The sequence below is a fragment of the Echinops telfairi genome, unplaced genomic scaffold (assembly GCF_000313985.2).
Source record: "Echinops telfairi isolate 266 unplaced genomic scaffold, ASM31398v2 ScPeMD7_25;HRSCAF=90, whole genome shotgun sequence".
In the NCBI taxonomy this organism is placed as follows: Eukaryota; Metazoa; Chordata; class Mammalia; order Afrosoricida; family Tenrecidae; genus Echinops; species Echinops telfairi.
Genome location: NW_022103922.1, coordinates 20,596,557 through 20,611,968, shown reverse-complemented (window position 1 = coordinate 20,611,968; position 15,412 = coordinate 20,596,557). Strand labels below are relative to the sequence as shown.

The 15,412-nt window shown below is 41.8% G+C and overlaps 1 protein-coding gene across 1 annotated transcript in view; it reads left to right on the top strand.

The window, feature by feature from the left end:
• The first annotated feature begins 151 nt into the window (after positions 1–151).
• Positions 152–15,412, top strand: part of MLLT3 (MLLT3 super elongation complex subunit) — a 297,998-nt gene continuing 282,737 nt past the window's right edge. The window contains exons 1-2 of the mRNA XM_045289372.1: positions 152–175; positions 832–1,012. Coding sequence (XP_045145307.1) covers positions 152–175; positions 832–1,012 — 205 coding nt within the window. The remainder of the gene's footprint in view (positions 176–831; positions 1,013–15,412) is intronic.

Genomic DNA, 15,412 nt, shown 5'->3' with positions numbered 1-15,412 from the left:
GCCGGGCGCTGCGCCCGGCCAGCGCGGATTTGGGGGGGAAGTGGGAGGGACTTTGGGGCCACTTTGGCTCTTGGAAGTGCGTGGCGGGGGCGCTGGGCGGCTGGCCCCGCCGCGCGCGGGGGACTGTCCACTGGGGCGCCCCAAGTTATGGATGCCTCGGCGTGTGACCCTGCGGGTGCGTATGGGGGTCTGTGTGCGCGTGTTTGTGACGGCGTCTCGGTTTTGTGGTGCGCGAGCCCCGGGGTAGCAGCCGGGAGTTTGTGCCCATCAGCCGAGGCTGCCTGTAGTTTCCATTCCGCCGGGAACAGCTCTCCACACGCACGCACACACACACGTACACAAAGACTTCCTCGGCGTGTGCCCGTCGCCGCCGTACTTTCTGGGAGGGGGCTCGCCCGGAGCTCCCCCCGCCCACCGGGTCCCAGCCGCCTTCCCTCCCCGGCCGGGAAACCGCCCGGCGTTGCCTTCCTAATTGTCTTCTAATTTGTTTCCGATGCATTTGTTGTCTCGCTAGTGGTGGGCGCGTGTGCTCTCCCACCTCCCCCACCCCGCTCCCCCAGACCCCCTTCTCGGCCGGGGAACCTGGGGGGGTGACATTCCGTTACAACCGGCCTGGGGTGGCGGCGGGGCCCGAGGCGGGGCCCCGGGCGGGGTGGCTCGGGGGTGTGTGGGGTGCGCGCGCCCACGCGCGGGGAGCGTGAACGCACGGGGCCCCGCCGTTTCCTTTTATGTGCTTTTCAAGGAGGAGGAAAAACATGTCAGGCGCACGGTTGAGCGCCGCCCGGCCGCCTTCCTGTTGTTCACGGCCGTCTCTCCTCCCCCTGGCCGCAGTGTGCCGTGCAGGTGAAGCTGGAGCTGGGGCACCGCGCCCAGGTGCGGAAGAAACCCACCGTGGAAGGCTTCACCCACGACTGGATGGTGTTCGTGCGCGGCCCGGAGCACAGCAACATACAGCACTTTGTGGAGAAAGTCGTCTTTCACTTGCACGAAAGCTTCCCTAGGCCAAAAAGAGGTAGGGCCCCGATACAAAAGGGACGGCAGAAAAAAACTGTCCTGGCTGGCGGTGGGAACCATCGTAGGGCCCGGCCGGTCCCCGGCCCGCCCCCACGCCGCGCGGGTCGGTCGAGTCTGGGGATCCCGGGGCGCGGCGGGGCCGGGCTCCCGCCTCAGCGCGCGCGCGGCTTCGGCGCGGTGAAAGTCACCGCAGAGAAAGGACCGTCAGGTGTCGCGTGTTTATTCATCCCCAGCCAGCCCTCGTCGCTCCTCTGGGCTTAGCCGAGGGATCTGTGGGAAGAAGTGCAATTAGTTTGGGGTTTGGAGTGGTGGGGATTGGGGCTGGAGGCAGTAAACAGCTTGTGTGCCCCCCCCCCCCTTCTTTTCTCCTTTAGAAATTGAGAGTTACCTGTGGTAATAGCAAAGAATGTATTGGATGTAGTGATTGTTCCTTCTTGAGATGTCGGTCGACTCTGTGGGAGGCATTGGGTGTTGGTTACCACACTTTTCCTGTTAGACAACACTGCCCCTCCTCCCTGCACCAGGATTTAAAATTGGAGAGGGGGACTCTTTCCTCCTGCGGGCCCCCCCCACCCCCCCATGGCACTTGATTGCACGCCAGATTCTGAGCAGGGTTGCCAAGTGTCTGCCAATGTGGCAGAGGGTCCCAGGAAAGGCAGAAGCTAAATTTCAGCAGAATGGTGGTAGTTGATTACTGCCTAATCCCTCCCCACCTTGGTTTTCAGCTTCAGTGTCTAGTTTGCATAATCCTGCTCAGCTTCTGTGGTCCCAAACATTTCCCGCAAAGGGGTAGGAGAGTTTTGAAGAAACAGGTTGTCATTTGCAAAGATTTTTACAGGGGGATCCCTCAAGCCCGGATTTCAATTTCCTTCAACCTCTGGGAAGGCTACTTGTCTGGTTGTTTTAGTTGGATTAGTGGAGGTAACAGGACAAATACAGTAAGGTGCTTTGTTTGTGAACAGGTTTAAAAAAAAATCTAACTCGACACAATGATTAGTGGTTATCTTCCATTTGATCTGTAATCTTTATTGGCATCTAGAACTTCTGCAGTTTCTTAGAGCAACACCATAATAAATCCATTCTGCTTAGAGCTATGTGGAAATTATCGAGCACCCAGGAGCTGAATCTAAAGGAGAAGTGCTATGTGGCAGAAGTTTCCCTTGATGCTTAGGGTTGTTTGCAGAGCTTGAGTCATGGGGAGTAGGATTATATTTCTTACTGGTTTGGTTTATAGCCTTTGAACACTTGAACCGTTCCGTTGAATTTGATGTGCGTTGTTGGGTAATTAAGAAAGGAATTCACCTTTTGATAGGGGGTAGAAATGTGTATCGCCTATAGAGAAAGAAATTTAGGTGGTGGTAGCATTTGATGCAGAAAAAAAAATCACCAGCAGAATTGTCATACCTGATATTTCCTTGCAGCTGTGATAAAGACGAGCATTGTAAAGTTTCTGTCACCATTGTAAAGTTTCTGTCACTGTCCGAAGTTGAGTTTGATTCTTGGAATCTCTGTCTTTCACACACAACTCACTCTCTGTCTCTGACTGTGTTTATATGCGTCTGTAGCGTCACTACAGAATTTTAACAAAAGAAACCAACTTTTAGTCCGCCGTGACTACTATTCACCTTCAAGGTGAAATACACTTAATCAGAAAGCAATATTTATTGTGTTAGGGAAATTAACTCAGTTACCAGAAGCTGTAGCTCTTTAAGGTCGCGTTGCTTAGGCCCCTGTACAATGAACAAGCTGGCACTATGCAATAAAGGTGATCAGCCTCTTCTATATTTCCCAGTTGTTTCTTTGCTTTGGGCAGCAGCGGGTGGGGGTGGGGTGGATATACTCCCTTCTGTTTCCCTTATTTGATGCTTTTCTGTCCAGCCTGAGGGAACACCAGGGTGCTGCCCACCAGCCCACACCTGGGAGCCGTTGCTAGGTTTGGCCAGCAGGGGTTTCTTCTTAGACAGCTCTCCTGAGAGGTAGACACCTCTTGTTGGTGTAACTCTGCAGTGTTTATTCGCAACTGTGAAGTTTCTGTGTGCAGCCTGTAAGCCATTGTTTTAAAATGTTTAATTTTGGATTTTTATTTGTATGTGTGCTTTCCATGATGTGACAAGTCCTGGGAAACATGCCAGCTTACATAGCCCAGGAGAGACCTTGTCATACTGTAATTACACATGATTCAGATTGCAAGAGAATGTTTCTCTGTTCGTTGGGAATAGTTGGTTCCAGTAATGCCAAGCATGTCACTTAATCCAGGGACTTATGATTGTTTTTTGCTTTAGATGGTCTTTCAAAATGACAAGAATAAATATTTAATAAGAATGGCAGCCATCTCTAAATCTCCTCCTATATTTGTTTAATGTGCTACATTCTTGACCTATCAATGTTGGGGGTGCCCATTGAAAATGGGAAGGATTACAAAAATGATTCTGTGAAAAGTCAGATACAAAATATTTTTTAAGAGCTCATGAATGGTCATGATAGGAAATCTCTGCTATCCCTTACCAAACCTGTTGCCTTGAGTGGATTCTGACCCTATGGGACCGAGTTGAACTTGCACATAGCCTGTCCAGGGCTATAAATCTTTAAAGAAGTCAGTTGCCATATCTTTTTTCTGCAGAGCTGCCGGTGGCTTTGAACCACTGATTCTTTAGTTCACCATAAAGTGCTTAACCACTGTGGCACCAGGTCTCCTTCTTGCCCCACACAACCCCCAAACTAAACTTACTGTCATTGAGTTGATTCTGACGCATAGTGATCTAGGGGATAAGGGAAGGGGTTCCCCACAAGTCATCACAGGTCTGGTAGGCGCAATTGTACAGCGATGATAAGTAAAGATTATAGTAAAGTCATAGAGAGCATGAGAGGTAGAGGAGAGATTGGAATAAGTGTAGTGAGACACAATTCATGGTAGCATGCTCACCTCAGCCCTGCTTGATGGTCCACGTGGGGGGAACCTGGCGGGGAGAGCAGGAGAGCTCTCCGGACCGAGAACGGGGGAGAGCTCTTTCTTTATTGCTAACCAAGCATTATATCACTTTAGGGGGACATGATTACAGAATCACACGTCACAGGAAGGGACAGTACAATAGGCATACACATTGTAGGAAAGGGATCTATGATAGGCATAGCGTAACAGGAAGGGGATAAGCTAGGGGTGTGCCCATAGGAATGGGAAGGTCTAGGGGTATACATGTGACAAGATGGGCGGACCCTAGATTCATGATGGCAGCCTAACCTTGGTCATCCTTGGTTGGGTTTGACCTCTCTGGTGTCTCCTACAAGGAAACAGACAACTACTATCCTATCAGAAGGGAGTGGGCCCTACTTGTTGTGGGATAAACAGTGGTGTCTGCTTGCTCCAGATGGCTGATAGTTCTTAGGGAGAATGACCCCTAATCTACTCCTGATGACCTCCAAGTGTATAGTCATTCTCAAGCAGCGAAGTCTGGCATATATTTGGGGGAGACAGCTTGAGAGAAATCCTTCTGTTTCCCACAGTGACCCTATAAGACAAGGTAGAACTGCCCTATGGGTTTCTGAGACTAACTCTTTACAGGAGTAAAAAGCCTGGCCTTTCTACCGTGGAGGTCTTGCTGGTTTCCAAGGGCTGACCTTGTGGTTAGGAGCTCAGTGGTAACCGCTGTGCCATGGAAATCAGCTGACAAATGGAGAGAGCACTTAGAACCGAGGATAACTTGCTCACTTGGAAAGATGGATGTGTCTTTAGTTTCATAACTCTTTGGTTTAAAAAGTGGATTGATTTTTCAGGTTGACTTCTTTAGCTTGACAGTAATTTTAGGAGAACTCGTAGAGGAAGAAATTATAGTATTTTCACTTGTTGCCTAATGAGAGTTACAGATACCATTTCAGAATTGAGCTAATTGGATTTGAATCAATGAGGTTTTCCTCTGCCATGCAGATGTGTCGGAGACCTTCATTTAAAAACAACTAGTGCAAAATTTTAGGAAGGGGATCTTGATGAAATAGTAACGTCTGGAATATCCATTAGTTCTTACAGAATAGGCAGGTCAGAGTCTGATGCATTTATAAATTCTCCACCTGCAAGAGGAGTTCCTATCTTATTTATCAGTACCAAAGATTTATGATACTCTGATGGCTGCAAGGAATGGTCACATTCAAAACATTTCACTTAAAATATTAATATTTTCATTTTCAGTGTGAATTTGAGTGAACCTTCTTTCCAGTTATATCCATCCTTACTCTTGTAATCTGTTCCATGGACATTTGTGATGTCAAATTTGCCGCATATTACTTTATGTAAGATAATTTGGCCACTGGTCTGATTCGATAGCTTTTTATTTGAACTTTTCGCTCTATGAGTGGACAGATAAAGCATCATAAATCCATACTTACAACTTTGATATAAATGTTTGAGCCCCCCCAGCTGCACCACATAGCTTTGATTTATGTTAAATGGGTCTTCTGAAATGATTTGGAAAACTTTTTATCAGAGTATCTAATGTTTGAGGGCATATTTACTCTTCTGGGGCATTTGAAAGATACACAAAGAAGATGAAGATGGGTAATTATATGGACACATTAAGTGATGCTGTAAGAATGTCCCACAGTTCTGTATGGGAGTAAGATGACCAACGAGAGCAATCTTCTTGGCATTTTGAATCAGCAGAAACCACAATTTCCCCTATCACTTCCAAGCTGAACAATTGGAGGGACTCTCTCAGGGTGGTGCGGGAATGGACACTAGACAAGGATCTGCTGTAGAGGGCATTTGCCAAACTAGGTGAACACTTTGAACATTTATATATTCTTTGACCCAGTGATTGATTACATGTCCAGGAATTTTCCTACAGCTATGACTTCACAAGTACATAAAGATCCATCATATGAGTATGTCTTGGGTTTGCCTTTGTCATGCCCATGTAGGGAAACGCTAATTTGGGTGCATTTCAATGATGGTAGTCCATCAAAAGAGGCAAATATGTTCACAAGTATGTATATTGGAAGATTCTTTAAAGTTATTCATAACAACACGCGAAAGAAAGCAAGTTGCCAAATCATTGTCCCATTTAAATATGCTTGTACAAATAAAATGTATATATGTGTATGCATAGGAAAAAAAGTCTGGAATATTGAACACCAAAACATTTGCTTTCCACTTGAGCCCTTGGTATCAGCTCCCCCACCCTTTTTTTCCCCCTAGTAATTTTCTTTCTTGGGTGCTCATGATTTTGGTGGTGAAGGGTGTGTGTGGTGGTGGCCCTCTTTGTAGTGCTTGATCTATTTTTAAGAAATGTTAAGGATGTGTTTTCAAAATGGTGTAAAAATACAGCATGTATTTTTGAGTTGGAACGATAAAGAACAAAGAATCAATATAGAATAATTGCCCTTTAACAGACGTTGTTGTGCTAGGTGCCATTGAATCAGTTCCAGTTCAGAACAATCCTATGTGCAACAGAACAAAACACTGCCCGGTCGGTCCTCCATCATCCTTAAAATTGGTTTGAGCCTGTTGTAGCTGCTGTGTCAATCCATTTTGTAGAGAGCCTTCCTCTTTTTGGCCTCCCCTCTCCCGAGCATGATGTCCTTCTCCAGGACTGTGTGTCCTGATAAAATGTCCAAAGTACATTGGACGGAGTCTCACCATCCTTGCCTCTAAGGAGCATCCTGGCTGTACTTCTTCTGAGACAGTAACACATTAAACCAAAGTCACTGCTGCCAAATTAATGCCAATTCATAGTTCGATCCTGTAGGACAGGGTGGAATGGCTCTCGTGAGTTTCTGAGACTGTAACTGTTGATGGGAGTAGAAAGGTCATTTTTCTCCCTCAGAGGGGTTAGTGGTTTTGAACTACTGACCTCGCAGATCACAGCCCAACATGTATCTGCTATGCCACCAGGGCTCCTAAGACATTAACAGGCACTAGCATAGAGTGATTTAAAGTGATTTTTAATCATCTTGGATAATCTGAGATTGATGCTTAATGTTAAAAGAGGAGTTTGGGTTGGAAATTCGAGATTTATATTTAAATGTTGACCTACGGGACTCCTGGTGTGATATTGGGCAAGTTACTTCTTTGTTAGTTTTCTCACTTGTGTCATGGGCATGATACTAGAATACAACCATGACCTCAAAAGTTGAAGACTGCTTTATGTTCTTAGAAATTAAAGACCTCCCAAAAGCTCTATGTAAGTTACAGGAATTAGTATTAACTATATTTGAAATTATAACAAGGTGCTCAAAGTAGTTAAAAGATAATCATAAACCTGTTACATGTGAACACATAAGTAACAACTTAATGGAAAATATATTCAAAAGGAAAAAATGTAAGAAGAGTGGCATTGTTTTACATATTTATAAAATCTTTAATGGCTGGCTTAATAAAAAGTGATTAGTTTTTTTTCCTCTGCCTAGTGCATTCATCCTGTTGTGTTATCACACACCTCTGACAAACCCCGCTGTACACTCCTGAGAGAATGAGCGTGAAGAAGAACAAATAACCTTTTAGAGTTGTTATGAAAACAATTTAACGTCGATCCCCTGAAAGGGTCTTAAGGACCCCAAGGAGTTCCCAGATTACACGCTGATATAAAATTATTCAACAATACTACCTGGCACAGAGAAAATGCCTAATAAATGGAAGATAGCTTTTTAAAAACCATAATGGTTGTTGCTAATAAAAAGACTCATTAAAAGGAAGGGGAAAGGTAAACCTTCCAAGACATTTGCATGATTCAATTACATTGTAACAATTTCCTAACAGCTCTTTAATAAAGGATTCTCCAAAGGATACAACATGTCCAGTACATTAGATGAAGCCACTGCTATATTGTGGCAAAAATATACACAACAAAAATTCTCCAATTTCACTACTTCTCCTTCTATAATTCAGTGCCATTGATTATACTCTGTGTTGTGCTATCATTATTGATATCCTTTTCCGAATTATTTAATTACCATTGACAGACTTAGTGCCCCTTAAGCAATAACCCTTTCCCTTTCACCCATGGTAACCACTGGTCATGTTTGGTTTCTTTTTTTTCTTCTTATAGCAAGTAGTTTTCTTGATATAGTATTCACATGTCATATACTTCCATGCTTAAATCGCTTTTAGAATGACCCCTGTAAACATCATCACCATCAGTTCCAGTGTTCCCTTGGTCTATAGCATTACTTCTTTATGAAGGAAGAAGGCAGGCAGGCAGGCAGGGAAAGTTTGGGCTATCAGTTTGTGTGATAATTTTAATTTTGGATTTTTCATCCTTTCGCTTGATCCTTTGACATTTCCTTCCAGTGGGTCTTCTGAGGACCAAATGTGGCCCCTGGTTTTTTTTTCTGATTATCTGTTATTGATGACTCCCCACTGCGTCACACAGTGTTTATAGATGCAGATTTTAAAATCTGTCTCAGTGGTCTGAGTGTCTTTAAAGAATTTGGAGAGCTTAGCTAGCTGCAGGAATTGTGTGTGTGTTCATCTATTGAACAGTTATACAAATTTTGTGGTTAAGAACCTGACATTACTGAAATTTATTGAACTGTAATCTTCAGTGTCAAGGTTTTGAATGTTTTTAATCCCTGAAATGTTTCTTGCTGACTTTAGGAAAATGCTGTCGTATACTCTTTGTTTCCCGTGGTTATTTACTCTTCTGTGATTTTTAATGTGTTTATCCCTTGAAGAAGAAGCAAACATTGCAGGAATTCCATATCTTAGTTATAAAAATTAATGTTCTAAAACATTTCGTCTTGTGTATTTATGTGTGTGTTTGTAGCCAGTCTTTTCCATTCATCTCTTTCTCATACTACATATTTTAATGTTATACAGTATTCTTGTTTGTTATATTATATATATTAGTTTATCTGATATTACAGGGAATTCTTAAGTTGCTGGTTTTTAACTTTGTATTATAGGTATCATAGAAATTGGGAATCTAAATTGTACCACTGTATGATATAGACTTTCAGAAAATCAATGCTTTCCTTTTTTTTTTACATGCAAGTGAAAATGATGTGATTTTCCTCCAAATTTATATATATGTATTTATTGTAGAAAAATCAAGCCAACAGAAAGGTCAAGAGAGAAGTTACCTGAAATAATTTTCAGAAATAACCATAATTAACATTTTGTTAGGCATCTTTATAGACACTTAAGTGTTGAGTAGACACATAAATATTAACTGCAAATTAATGTTCATTCCACAAGTGGGTGTTGGAGCATTCACTATATAAATAACATCCTTTTGGTTTGGAGCTGGAAAAGATACAGAACATTCCTATCTTAGAGAATGGAATATTTTTGCTGAATTTATGATATTTCATTGAATATGCATTTATTATACTTAACTTGGACATTTAGGCTGTTCTCAGCATTAAGTCTTATGACTAATGGTGTGAATAGGATCTTTGACATTCGTTTTTATGACTTTTCCAAAAGCTTCCTTATGTTACATTTCCAGAAGGAGATAATTGAGTCAAAAGGTATCTAGATCTTACATTTTAATTTGCATTTTAATATTGCCCTTCCAAAAGATTGGACCAGTTTATAGTTTCCCAACGGTTATGAGAGGGTACATTTCCCCACATGCTTGGCAATTCTAGGAATGTGTCCACTTTTTGTTTTTTTTAAATCGCTGCTAATCTGATAATGTGAAAAGATACCTTATTTCCATTTATTTGGCTAGGGATGCCATATATATCCATTGCTAACCGCAAGGTCAGCAGTTTGAAACCACCAGCTGTTCCATAGGAAAAAGATGAAGCTTTTTACTCTCATAGTTAGTCTCGGAAACCCACAGGGGCATTTCCTTCTATGGTGCCTCTTACAGGATTGCTGTGAGTCAGAATTGAATTAATAGCAGTGAGTTTGTTTAATGTATTTACTTAAAAAAAATCTTTAGTGCTGTGCTTCTTTTATATCTTTTGTAGTAATTCTTGGCTTAAAAATTTTTTTTTTCATGAAAAAAATATACAGGAAAGCACAAAGAATGACAAGACAAACATTCCAGTCTTGCCTTTCAAGAATGAACAAATGCTTAGATTTTATTAAATTTGTTTCAGTATTTAAATTTAAATGTTGAAGATGCAGCTGAAGTTTTCAAATGCTTCCTTTACCTTTTCTTTCATCTCTCCAAGCTTTCTTTTTTCTTGTTTAACTATATTTACACAGTTAAATACTGGCAAATAATGGTGTGTATGTCTTAAATCAACATGAAGAGTATTATACTGAATGAATGATTTTCTTTCCATTGAGATATAATTCAAGTACCATAAAAGTAATCCCTAAACAACATTATAGTGTAGATGGTTTTGCAACCATCATTACTTTTTAAGTTCTTAACATTTTTACATAAGAATAATTTTCCATCTTGCTCCTCTCCAGGATCTTCTCACACCAATCCAAATATCATCTTTGAAAGCCATTTCATTCCCTTTAATGTATTCCATGTTTTGTTTTCTATCTGCCTAAAAGAATATGTCAGTAATTTTGAGTTTTGTACAGTGAACATCCTTGTACCTGTTAGGTGAACACGAGTTTGGAAACAGGGATTAGTATCAGAGCCTAAATTGGGAGAATTTGGTTTGCAGAAGGTTATGGCTGACAGTGGGAGCCCAAGATACATTTGTGGGAACTACCATAGGAAATAAACCTCTGGTGAGCTCCCTCTATCCATAATGGAGGGATGGGAGAAAAATGCTTACTGAACAGAGTGCAATGGAGAGATGAATATAGAAGATCAAAGAGATAAAGCTGCCTTGAATAGTTAGACTTTTGTCTGTGGAGTCCCCCTTTTATGGGACCTGATAAGGTTTGTTTGTTCATATTAGGTTTATCTCAGAGGTGTTATGTCATTGGGGATCACCTTCTTGAAGTTGTGCTATGTATCTTTGTTTTTTGGTATATGAAACCCAGGATTGATGAAACTGTAGGGACAGCAAGTAGAATCAGGGTTGGGTTTGGGGGTGGGGGTTAAAAAGGGAGATGTTGTCAAGGAGTCCAGGAAGAAAAAGAATGTTTGGAAACTGATTGTGGTAGCAGTTGTACAATACTGCTTGATGTGATTGAACTATGGAATGATATATGTATTAACTCCCAATTAAGAATAAATGTTAAAAAAGTTTGGGTACAGATTGAGAATTTTAGTTGGGCTTATTTATAGGCATGTGCCTTTTCATTTGCATTGGACATTTTTGAATTGCTTTACAAAATAGTTATGGGAGTTTATACTCTGCCTGTCAGGGAATAAGTACTGTTTCTCTACAGTCTTGCCAATATTATGCATTTTAAGATTTCCTAATTTTTGCTGGATTAGTGCAGTGGCTGCTACAATGGCCTCAAACCTAAGAAAAATTGTGATGATGGTGCAGGACAGGGCAATGTTTTGTTGTGTTTGTCTTGATGACCCTAACAGCAGCATTTTTGATATTTGATTGAAATATGTTTTGTTTGATGTGATTCCTCGTGGAGCTGAGCCATTTGCTACTTTGGTGACTGCTATAAAACTTCTTGTGTGTGTGTTTTTAAAGACCACTCCTGGGGTGCTTTTTCCTAGTAGTTTGTTGGATGTTATTTCTTTGTTATTTGTATTGAAACAATCTTGTGCCTTTCTGTTTTTGTGAAGGCTTGGCCATATGGAAGTTTTAAATTTCGTCAGATCTGTTTTTGTTTATTTTCCTCTCTGGGTTTGGGCTCTTGTTTGAGAGTATCATTTGTGCGCATGGTAATACCCCGTTTCCCCGAAAATATGACAGTGTCATATTAATTTTTGCTCCCAAAGATGCGCTAGGTCTTATTTTCAGGGGATGTCTTATTTTTCCATGAAGAAGAATATGGTACATATTTATTGTCTAGTTAAAAGAGACCTTGCACTTCCTGTCTGCTCCAGCTGCGCTGCGGCCAACAGTGAGCTGCGTGGTGACACCCGCTGCTACAGTCCAGAGTCCAGAATTATGGTAGCTTCGGGAGGACTTATTTTCGGGGAGGTCTTATTTTCGGGGGGATGCCTTATATTTCAGCAAGAGGTAAAACTGTTAGTAGGTCTTATTTTTGGAGGATGTCTTACTTTCAGGGAAATGGGGTATGCTTAGCCATCAGACTTTATTTGCAGGTGGTGGCAGAAGAGCTGAAAATAACAGAGGGAGAGCCTGCCTTCAAGGTGCTTGTGTCTTTTAGAGCTGGGGAGGACCCTTGAGAGTCTTCATCTTTGTTTTAACTCTTATTTCACTTTTTTTATACATAAGAGAGAGCTTTATATCAAAAGGCAATTGCACATTGAGAAAGCATCCCAGTCCAGATCAAGTCCATAAGTTTGATATTAGCACATATGTCTGATACTAGTCCATAAAACCCTCTTCAGACTCATGTAGCACATGCAATGATGTCTAATGCAGGAAGATCACAGGCTGGTGGGTGAAAAGTCTTGTGAATCCAATGCCAGTGGAAGCATCTCAGCACTGGCTTGGGTGTCCACGTGGCTCCTCCATCTCTCTGAGTGTCTCAACAGCAGGAACGGGAAGGCAGAGAGAGAGTTAGTCTTGCCTCCAGGGAGGAAGAGAGGAAGTTCCCAGAATTCTCATGAGAAAGCCACACCCACAATGAGACATCATCAGGCTGTGATCTGATTGACAGGCTAGACTCCACCCCTTCCCTCTTAATCCTCAAATTGACACAAGTATATAGCTACCACATCATACAACAGCAATATCTTGTTTCACTTTTAATCAGAAGTCTAGAAATGTGGAGTGATCCTGGAAATAGACACAAAGAGTTGCAAGTATGTCCATGCAAAGATAACTTTAATAATAAATGTTTACTTTTAAGTCATGAATGATTCACTTACAATAACAGACAAATGTTCCGAATCTAGGATTTAAAAAAGTGGTGATGTATTAGTCTGGGTACTTTAGAGAAACAAAACCACAGAAACTCATGTAAAAGAGTTTTATATAAAGTGTAAGTGCACATCAAGAAAACATCCCAACCCAGTGCTGCTCAAGCCCACAAGTGCAACATTAACTGATATGTCCCACACCAATCCACAAAGCCCTTCTTCAGACACAATGATGCCGACTGCAGGAGGAAAGCCGAGTCAGTGACTGTGTAAGCATCTCAGTGCTGGCAAGGGTCTCTACATGGCTGCTCCAGCACCCAGGGCTGCATTGGGGTAGGTCCATGTGGCTTCTCCTCAGGGATGTCTTGCAGGAAGTGAGCCTTGTCAGCTGAAGCAGGGAACTGGATAAGGCAACTGCACCCTGGTCCGACCATCAGAAAGCAAGAGACCCAAGAACTCAAAAGGTGAGGCTCATGGAGCCATTTATCCCTCTGCCCTTCAATTAACCCCACATGTGTTTATCGGCCAGGTTGGCACAATAAACTAACTACCTTAGGTGGTAACCATGGTCAAAAATGCCAATTCACTGCCATCAAATCAATTCCTAGTCATAGTAACCCTGTAAGGCAGAGTTCTACTGCTTCTCTGAGTTTCAGAAGCTGCAACTCTTTACAGAAGTAGAAAGTCTCATCTTTCTCCTTTGAAGTAGCTGATGGCTTCATATCCCTGCCTTTATGGTTAGCAGCCCAACCCGAGAACACTAAGCCACCTAGGCTCCTCTAGTAACTATGGTGCAGACTCAGCTGCCATCAAATGATACCGACTCGTGGTGTGAAGAATAGAACAGCCCTTGTGGGTTTCCAACACTGACTCTTTATGGGAGTTGAAAGCCCGTCTTTCTCCTGTGGAGCAACTGGTGATCTCGAACTGCATACCTGCGGATTGCATCTCAACACATAACTACCACGCCTTTAGAGTGGCTAAGGTAGATGCTGTGTATAGCTCTTTTCAGCTGGGGTCAAATTCATTGTATGCATTAATGCAAGGTTTTCTTCTGAGAGTAAGTCATTTGGAAAAAAATGTTGCTGGATAGTATCTCCTAATATTTGGGACCTGTTCCACTTCATTGGACCGGACTGCAATCCCATGAAGGAAGCAGAACATTCTTTATTTATTTTTTAATTGGCATTTTACTTTAAAAAAAATCATTTTATTGGGCCTTATACAACTCTTATCTTAATCCATACATACATCAATTGTGTAAAGCACACTTATACATTTGTTGCCCGCATCATTCTCAAAATTTGCTTTCTGCTTGGGTTCCTGGAATCAGCTCCTCATTTTCCTTTTGCCCCCTCCCCGCTACTCCCTCCCTCATGAACCCTTAATAATTTATAAATTTTTAAATTATTATTATATCTTAATCTTACACTGCCTGGCATCTCCCTTTACCCACCATTCTGTTGCCCATCCCCCAGAGAGGAGGTTATATGTAGATCCTTGTGATCAATTCCCCCTTTTTAACCCACCTTCTCTCCCAGTATCACCACTCTCACCACTGGTCCTGAGGGATTCATCTGTCTTAACTTCCCTGTGTTTCTAGTTCCCATCTGTTCCGCTGTGCATCCTCTGGTTTAACCAGGTTTGCAAGGTAGAATTGGGATCATGATAGTTGGGGAGAGGAAGCATTTAAGAACTAGAGGAAGGTTGTGAGTTTCATTATTGCTACACTGAACCCTGAGTGACTCAACTCCTCCCCTTCATGATCACACATGTTGGTGTGCTGCTTCCATGTGCGCTTTGTTGCTTCTGGGCTAGATGACCGCTTGTTTCCTTTCAAGCCTTTAAGTCCCCAGACGTTATATATCTCTCAATAGCCGGGCACCATCAGCCTTATTCACCACACTTATGCACAAATTCGTCTTCAGCATTTATGCAGGGAAGGTGATCACACAATATGGTTTTTGGCAGAACATTATTTTAAGAAATGAAACGAAACAGGAGTAGGAGTGACCTACACCTTCTAATTTTCTAGTTTTGTTAAGTTTGCAGTGGTTGCAACCTGAAGAAGGCATCATCATTGAATTGCTGAACATGGTCAGAATAGACCAGTGTTTGGGTGTGATGGAGTTGGCATGTGTCCATTAACAATTAAATTTTTGGATAAAAATCAGTCTACTATCACTTTATGTAAAGGAAATTGTGACTTTACATCATTCTGATTGGAAGGTCCATTTATTTTTAATATTATTGATGTGATTATAAAGATGATTAGTTGAATTTAATTCTAGTTACTACCTTTGCTACAAGATTGCTAGTTTCAGAGTCAAATAAATTTTTTAATTTAAAAATATTTTGTTTAGCCCAAATAATTTTTTTTTTACTTTTTTTTTTTCCCCAAATAATTTTTTTTCTTAGTTTGTTACACCAGAAATCATCCTTTATTTTAGGCCAAATGCTGCATGCCAAAAAAGGAAAATACACCCTAACAATTTTCCAAGGTTTTAAACATTAGACTCGAGAGGAGGAAGATTGATCACTACCCTATTTCTCTTCTAGTTAGACTTCGTATGTATGCAGTGGCATCCCTA